General features: G+C 29.5%; 1 protein-coding gene across 1 annotated transcript; it reads left to right on the top strand.

Annotated features, from left to right (window-relative positions):
• The first annotated feature begins 1,320 nt into the window (after positions 1-1,320).
• Positions 1,321-8,728, top strand: tap (Basic helix-loop-helix neural transcription factor tap). Its single transcript, XM_016065248.5, has 2 exons — positions 1,321-1,541; positions 7,421-8,728. The coding sequence occupies exon 2, from the start codon at positions 7,443-7,445 to the stop codon at positions 8,298-8,300; it is 858 nt and encodes a 285-aa protein (XP_015920734.3). The 5' UTR covers positions 1,321-1,541; positions 7,421-7,442; the 3' UTR covers positions 8,301-8,728.
• The last annotated feature ends 875 nt before the right edge of the window (positions 8,729-9,603 follow it).

The following is a 9,603-nucleotide window of genomic DNA, read 5'->3' as shown; positions in this document are numbered from 1 at the left end:
GAGATTTTTAGAATTATAGCATATATAAAACTGCTTCTTTCTTGAGGAATTGCATATATTCTTAAATATTGTAATAAAAAGAATAGATTTACTCCTCCCGGTAACTAGTTAAAACTGAATTTGTTTTATTACCAGCTCTTCATCTTTTCGGTTTGGCTTTCACCTATGTAAAGGATGTGTTAGCCCTGGCAACAATTTTACTCAGTGGCTGTACAAGTTGGCAACTAAGCTTTCGCATTTTGACTCTCAACGTCTATGTTCAGTCAACAAATTAAAGCCAATCGTTTTGTTTTAACTTGCATATTAATCACGTGTGGAACAATATATTGATAAGCCACAAATCCAAAATTGTTGGAAAATGATTTGAAGAGTGTTTTTTTTTTTTTTTTTTTATTTAAAAGCACTCTTTTGTGATGTTTATTTAAAAACACCTTTAAGAAATGGCGCAAATTTTCAGGACTTGCAAGATTTTAGCGCGCTTGAAACATATCGACTCTTATTTCCTTTTTACACATTTTAGAACCTAATAAAGTTGTTAATCAAGTCATATATTACACTTCAGATTTTAAAGATTATTTATTTCATTAAATATTAAAATAGTTATTAAACGAATATGGCTTAACACTACAAAGCCCCTATTGCCCTTTTTTATGACAATCTAAGTAAGCCTCGCGGAATTAAAATATTCGGTATTTACGCAGTTATAAAATGCCACCATTTAATATTATTAATTAATAAAGGGTTATGCGTGCTCACAACATTTCTAAGCAGGTTTTTAGCGTTAACGAGCTAAGATTCTTACAACTGAAACTCTATCACAGCAGGTGGTGCAGCAGCGCCTATTAACCAAATGACATCATAATCATTCCCATCAACTTCAACGGAATTCGGATTCGTGGGAAAAATAATCCTTCATTAAGAATATTCGAATAAAAAAAAAGAGAAAAAATCTGAAAGAAAAAAGGGAAGGAACAAATCATTCCTCCATCCTCCCACGCTACTCTAAACAAAACCTGGAATCATAAAAGAAAATATAATAATAACAATTAGAAATTAAAAGAATCGCGACAAAATTTTGCTTCACTGACTACGTTACTCAGTCCTCACGCAATTTTTTTTTTTTTTTTTAAAGTAGGAAATGTCTCTTCTGGGCTTCTGCACCCCTGATTTTTTGGAGGAAAAGGGGGTAAGTATATACCCCCCACGGTAGGTGGAGCACGCGAGCGATCCCAGTCATAGGCTATTGGACCTTGTGCCCTAGAAGGGGCCGAATACATCCCCCCGAGACTTTATATAAAGCGTTTCTTTTGCGGGACGTTCGCTACTATCAGTTTTATGCTTAGAGCATCAACGTAACGCGTGTTATCGCAGACGATCCACACCCAAAGAGTGTTCGTTATTGTAAGGATCTTTCTTCTAGTTTCGGTTTAAAGACCCCGCGTGGAATTTTTTGGAGTTTCCAGAATGAAATTTTGAGTTTTTGTGAATATAAAATGGACAACACTTTTCTTCGTAACTCGTTAAAGGACTGTTTGTGAAAGGTAAGGAATTGCTCCTTTAAATAATATTTAATGAATTTATGTTAATATTTTTATTTTTGAAACTTGATTTTAGTTTGTAAAGTTTTGGGGTGCTTTTGAAATTATTTTAGTTTAAAGTTAACCGAATTTCTTTCAGTGTGGGAAATAAAATTTATTTAGATATTAGATTTAAGAACGGAACTTTATAAAAAGATTTTGATTTTGTTACTTTTTCCTTCATAAAATCACAAAAAGAAAAAAAAAATTTAAATTATTTTTATTTTTTAAATCTCTCATCATGTTATCGCTTATGTGATAAAAAAGAAGAAAAAAAACTGTTTTTTATACCCAAACTAAATTTTTAAGATGTCTCATATTTCTTAAAAAAAATTTTCTTTGGTTAATTTTTTGTATTTCAGACCATAAAATGATACTTTGTGTAAAAGCTTTGAAATCAAACAACTTAATTATAATACAATATTATTACTTTTATTTGATTTACTTCATTGGATACCTCTGCCTTCCGTCTACCTGTATTTTTAAACAAAAAAATTTCAATTCAAAATAATCAACTAATTACTTTTTCGTTGTTTTCATCTATCATATGTCCTTAATGCCAAAATTGTTAACCTTTCTAACTTAAGACCATAAGCGTTTACATTAATCGACAATTTAATTTTAATAATATTTTATCTGATAATTTTCATTTTTTTAATAAAACACCCCTGTTTATGGCCTACTTGTATTCTTAGTAAAAAAGAAACATACAGATATACAGTTAAAGCACAAAACGTACTGCTTGTAAAAAAAAATATAATTTTTCTCACTGAAATGCTTTTAGGTACGTTATCACTTAGTTATTTTTGGTTAATATATTAATCTCAGTCAGAAATGTTTCATTTAAAAAGAAATTGTTTTTAAATCAATTTACTTGAATTTCAAAAGTATTTTTATTTTTAGAGACATTAGCATAGAATTTTTTCTTCATTACTTTTAATGAAAAATCTTATATTTTAATGCATTCATCAAAAAATGTGTTTTTATATTTTCTTATTCAAAAGTCTGTAACTGAAATATTGAGTGTAACTGAAATATGTTTTTACAACGTTTACAAAAATTTATTTAATGTGTTGTTTCCTAAATTACACGGAATTGTTTTTTCCTTTTTTTTTTTACATTTTTACAAATTTTACTTGATCTTACCTAACTCGGATGTGGGACTTTCAAATCTGCAATTAATCTTGTTCTGAAAATTATAGATTTTTTCTAAAGCGATAATTTTTTTTTTTAAAATTTTTTGACCATGTGTACAAGTTTATAAAGAACGCATATAGTATACATACATATACACTTGTCTGCTCCTTTAAAAATAACCCTTAAGGTAAAAGAAAAAACAAATTACTTTAGCGTATCGCATTATGAATTCAAATATATTTTCGCCTTTTACTACAACTACCTACGTAGCAGAGAAGCAGGGAATCTAAACATTAAATCGTGTAAATTTGTAAATATCCTGCTTTGGAATATATTATTAAATTATATAAAAACTGTGATTTGTTGAGAGAAAATGATCTCAGATTTGAAATTAATCGAAAATATGAAAAATCAAAGTCATTCGAACATCTCATGCAACTAAAGAAATTTTTTCTCTAGCGTTATTCATAAATTTGTAACTTTTAAATATTTAAAGAAAAAACTATGTTTTATATATATATATATATATATATATATATATATATATATATATATATATATATATATATATATATATATATATATATATATATATATATATATATATATATATATATATATATATATATATATATATATATATAGCAAATTTTGCTCATTTATGTAATTAACCATGAATTAAGTATTAAAATCAATTTTCTCAATTTTAAGCTTTAGACTAAAACAACCTCAAGCAGAAACTTTAGCTTTTATTTAAAAATGTCACGAATTTATCGGTTACTTTTAAAGTAGTTTTCTTTGCTAAAATCATTTCAGTTTCGTACTGTTAGAGACATAAATACTGTAGAAGCATTGAAAGCAGATGCTGATTTTTTTTTTTTCTCACCGGTGCTTTACTCGTGCTAAAATAACTGGATGCTGGATATTGGGGTTATCTCGGCGTTTGGCGCGAAGCGCCACTAACCGATTCATCGATTCTGTTTTGTTGTATTCTGGGAGGTCCTATATATCTTTGAAGTTGTAGTATGTTGTAACAACAAGTCAAGTCCTTAAGGAGTAAATCTTTAGTTTTGAAGGGAAAATCATCTTTGGATTGGGGAGATCCCCTTGAGTAGAGTTATATGATAAAGTTAATAGTATTTTGATAGTACGTGCTAAAATAACTGACCGATCTTCATTATAAATATTTAAAACTAGTTAAATGTAGTGGTAGTTAAAATTATAATAAATCAAATTTATTGAAACTGGAATCGGGCATGAAAACAAAAATTCTGCTACCAAATTAAATATGAAAATAATACCTTTCTGAAAATGCAGAAAAGTTGTCAAGTACATAAAATCTCGAATGTTAAAGCTGTGACTTTTTTGAAATAATTTTATTATGCTTAACATTTCTCCAACGTGTACAATCAAATAATATTTTCTTTTTTCATATTTTAAGTATAGTTTAGATGGTGCTTTGAACATTGCAATTATTTTGATATTAGAACACAATAAATTTTCAATTCATTAAATTAATTATTGTTCAAAACAAGTTTAAGATGCATGTTGAACTTATCTTATTATTTCAATGAATTTTATGCCCCCCAATAAAAGCCCGAAAATTAAGAATTGCAGCACATTTAAAATTAGTACTATTGGTCAGAATTGTTGATAAATTTTAGCAATTGATTTAATGAATAAGTTCTTTGTTTTTTTAAAAAAACGGGTTGAAACAAAACAGCCGACTTGACTGCTGTCTACAGGCTTCATTGATTCTTTTAATTTTTCAAAAATGAGAAGCGTAAATTCTAGAAATTTCCATACGCATTTAACACGTTCACGCCGGGGTGACCCACCGGAGGGTCACGCTAGATTGTCTCAGCGGGCGGCGCACAGGAGTAAAAACTGGTAACAAATAAATTTCATTTTTTAGTTTTTTTCCGGGAATAATAAGAATATATAACTACCAATTGTTTTTAACGGATGCAATTTTTATATTGAATTGCTTCATCGCCGTGATAAATTTCCTTACAGTGAATTTTTATTGTTGAGAATAGATTAACTCCTCCCGATTATTATCTAATATTGAAATAGTTCTTCTACTAGTATTTTCTCTTTTCCGCCCCGCTTTCAGGCGCAACACCCGGCGTGAACGTGTTAAATAATGCAAAATATGAAACTAGACGCAATCTCTTGTTAAACTTCGTCTTTTTTATAGATTTATTTCTAATAATTTAAAGATAAATCAGAGGAAACGGAAGTGTGAACAATTTTGAACAATCTATAACCATTTTGCATAGATAATTGCAAAATGCATAGAAAATTTTGCAAAAAGAAAAAAAATTCTTCTGTTTAAAGACAAAAAGATTTTTAAGAAATTCGGCAGTTTATTTTTGATATTCTCCCCACTGGATGATGAACATAACAAATCGCAAATAATTCGATTCTCCATTTTCTCAAAAATAGATTTAAACGTATTTATGTTCGTCGTAGTCTATATGTGGTATGAGTTTCAAAATTAAAAACAAATACTTTGTAGAGTGTAAGTTCATACATTTGAAACATACAAGTAAATTATTTAAATCATGAAACTAAAAGTATTACCCTTTAAACTTTATATTATTAAAGATTTATTTCAGGGCAGTTTAAAAATAAATTGAAAAACGCTTAAAAAAAAATGCAAACCATATTTTACATAGATACAAATAGTGCACAAGCATAAAAATAAAAACTTCCAAATATTAAACCGTATTTGAAAGAGTTTAGATGCGTATTTTTTCTATTCTTACCATAACAAATCGCAAACGACTCTATACATTTTCTCAAAAATAGATTAAAACGCAATTGCTATGTAGTATATCGCTTTTTATATGACTATACTCATTATTTTAAGTCTCCAAAAATTAAAAGCAAACAATTTTTATAGAGTGAACGTATTTACATTATACATAGTCACGTAAATCATTCAAATCACAAAACAAAATGCATTACCCTTTGAACTTCATCCTATTATAGAGAAAAGAGTTAGAAAAACATACAAGCGATAAATATTTATGCATAGGTACAAATCGAACACAAACATAAAAATAAACACTTCTTCCGTGCGAGAAATCTCAAAATAAAACCGTATTTCAAAGGATTTAGCTGCTTATTTTTGCTATTCTCACCACAGGGCGACAAACATAACAAACCGCAAACGATAAAAGCACCCTTTGGTATCTCAACTCCAGTCTCGGTTGGGTGCTCAAAAAGCCAACTTTGCTTTATTCCATTCAGCATTGTAAGAAACTTACGCGAATGAATCTTAAAGAAACATTCGATTTCTTGGCAGACGAATTCCATTCACCGTTTGGACGATCCCTTGGGTTTAGCGAGTGTCCGAACCGAAAGCTTTTATTGTAAATCTCCGTATAATTCACAGCAAGAGCGGCTGATTTTCTATTTGAAGTGTTTCTTTTCAAATTTAGTCCTATCGTTAAGACCAGGACCGCACAATTGTGTTCTGTAAGAATAATATACCTCCTGCGTGAGAGTTCAAGGATCTGGGAACTGGGGTTAAAAAGTTTATTTTAAAAAGAATGTTTTTTTTTTTGTATGTTATTTTACTGCTATGGGGTACGTAAATGGTGTCATGGTTAAGAAAATTGAAACTACTAGTGTTTTAACACGTTCGTATTCTTCACAACAATTCAAAAACACATTAATGCAAATTCTTCGGTCTTGAGATTGTAATTCGTACTGGACACAATTTTGCTAGATTTTAAATATTTGGTTAAGACATTTCATACTATGATTTTCAAACAGCAGATTTGCAAAAATTAGTAATTATTATTTGAATATTTAATACTTTTCCTCAAAAATATAACGCTGATCTTCAGCTTTGTGTTTAATTAATTAATAATAATAATTGTAAGGAAATATGCTATCACAGAGCGAATATTTCTTATTATATTTCAAGGTATGTTTCCCACTGCTAGCAAATGCTATGCGTTGATATTTTATTTTTGATGCAATTTACCTTAAGAGTTTCCTTCACCATTATTATTAGTTTAAACAATAACTCAAATGACATTGAGCTGGATGAAAATACCATTGAGCTTTTGAGTAGTTTTTCACCACTACGTGTTCAAAGAATCAATTAAAATGTCAAAGTATCAAATGAAATTAAACCTTATTGTAGTTATTTCTAAGTTACTTTGTTAAACAATAGGGGTAATTATTCTTATTCCACAAGTTTTGCAATTTAATTTTAATATTTTTTAACTTATTCAGAAAGTGGAGTAGTTGGCATCCCTGCTTCAAGCTCTACATACTCGTTAACATATAAGAGAACATGTTTGATTTGTAATGAATTTGATCATCCCACATTTAAATAAGTTATACAAATATATAAACTGTAATATATGAATCTCGCACTAGAGCTGCACATTGGATCGTGCGAAGACGAGCACTTTACGGTAGAACACTTTTACGAGAGCCGGTAATATAAATGGCATAAACTAATATTCAAAAATCGTTCGCTCTTGTTCCCGTTGCCCAGCTCTTCTCAATAACAATCACAGGTCTTTCTTCTTAATGTAGAATAAACGATTATATAATAGCACCACTTAAAATTCCAAGGCTGACAGTTTTATCTTAATTATAAGAAATTATATTTCATAATAAATGTGCTGAATATCTTAATTATAATATTTACTCATATTTTTTTCTCATTTTATATTCAGGTGGTTGTGAAAGTAACAGAATATGACTGCTGAGACACTGCGTTCTCCCAATTCTGCTCCAACTGAAGGTGTTCTAAAAAATTTCCAAACCCCCATGCAAAGTCCCATTTCTTCTGAGTATAGAAGACCCTTTTTATCCGGACCGGGATACAACTCTTCACTTCTGTCCCCTCCTGTGCCTAAATCTGAATCCACTTGGAATAAAAAACAGCAATCTAGTCCACAAACGGCACCGAACATTACGGAATTAAGCCCAACTATGCCACACGGAACCAATATTATGGCTAATAAAGAAGAAGTTGCCATCTTGAATGACATGGAGGACAATAACAACCACGAGGGCAAAAGAGACAAATCGAAAAAGAAAAGATACACCAAATCCCGGAATCGAGCTCGCAACCCCGTCGCTGTTATCAAAATTAAAAAAACGAGAAGGCTGAAAGCTAATGACCGCGAACGCAACCGCATGCACAACCTGAACTCAGCCCTGGACAAATTGCGTTGTGTGCTTCCAACATTTTCCGATGAAACAAAATTAACTAAGATAGAGACATTAAGATTCGCTCATAATTACATTTGGGCTTTATCAGAAACTCTGAAAATGTTAGACTCGAAAAGCGGTAAACAGTGTGAAGGATATAATGATGGCTCGAGTCTAATGGATGGTTCGGAAAGCCAAGTCCAAGCACCACCTCTCTATGGTTATTGTTCCGCTCCCATAATTCCTCCAAGTCCAGGTTGGTCTTCGGCTGAATCACCTCATCCGGGCAGTTCATCGTCCTTCCAGATGTCCGGCTCGTACACTTCAACAGACTATTCAGATTCGTCCTGCTCTGGCTCAGAGTGCAGCAATAGTTATATCAAATACGAATCCCTATGACCAAGGGAAGTGTTTTTCTAAAATTAGTAAATTGTTTTCTAAATATTGAAGAGATATTTACATTAATTCGTAATTAGGAATGAACCAAAGATTTTTTTTAAGAACGGGAACAATATATTTTTGTATTTTGTTTATGGCTATTAAATAATAGTATTTTGTGTAAACAAATTAGGCAGTCTAGAAATAATGTTATCAAGTACGAATCCCTATAACAATGGGAAATATTTTATAAAATTCCGAAATTGTTATCTAGAAATGTTTATATTTTTGCGTAATTAATAATGGACCAAAGATTTTTATTAGCTAGAACAATGTATTTTTATATCTTGTTAACAAATATGAAATAATAACTTTCTTACTAAACAAAGATATTACTTATTGTCCTACATCATTTAATTTGAATACATCATTTAAAAAATAGTCAAAAATATATGAAATGTTTTTTTAAAAAAATATAAACGCTGTTTTTTTTTTTAAAAATATAAGCGCTTGAGGCAATATTAATAAGCCACAATTTCATTTTGTTCAGGAAAACATTTTTGGTAAAAACACGATTTTTATGAAAGCAATAAAATGTTTCTCTGTATTTATTATTATCTACCTGAAAGTTTGAAAACCAATAAAGCACCTACTCAGTAACGATACTAATGAACAGTTTAACATAAAAATCTCACCGTAGGAAAAATGTGTCTTATTACTATATTTCTTCAAGCACTTTTAATAAATTCTTTCCTGTTATCAGTGTAAATATGTATTTTGTACATATGTGTTTTTTTTAAAGTACTTTAAAATGATTATTTATTATATATTTATTTATTGCAAAATATTGCAAAGCAAAATATGGTGCATAGATACATTGGCGGAAAAAATAGATAAATTTTTTCCGTAATCAAATTCCAAAGATTTCTTTCTTTTTTTTTTTACTTTCCTTAAATGCAAATCTTCTTAGTACTTTATAACGTTTGCTACTAACAACTTCAGGTTAGTAAACGTTATTTAATAACTATTGTTTTCGCACATACTCATACCATAAAATACTCTAGTTGAGAAAAATGGCGTGCTTTTTTATGCAATTATGTTTCAGTTTTTTAAATTTAGTTTTAAAAAATAGATTTTTATAATATTATTTTTAATTCTTTTACAATTTTTGTTACATAAATCAAGAATATTTCAAAACGAAAAACTTCCTCACAATAATGCAATATTAGGTTGTCAAATACATTATTACATCTAACAAGGCTAATATATGTAAAAGAACGAAAAAATTACTATTCTCTATTATTTAGTTGAAATAAGTATTTAA

The sequence above is a fragment of the Parasteatoda tepidariorum genome, chromosome 4 (assembly GCF_982258835.1).
Source record: "Parasteatoda tepidariorum strain Cologne lab strain chromosome 4, Ptep-v5.0, whole genome shotgun sequence".
In the NCBI taxonomy this organism is placed as follows: domain Eukaryota; kingdom Metazoa; phylum Arthropoda; class Arachnida; order Araneae; family Theridiidae; genus Parasteatoda; species Parasteatoda tepidariorum.
This window is presented reverse-complemented; position numbering and strand designations above follow the sequence as displayed.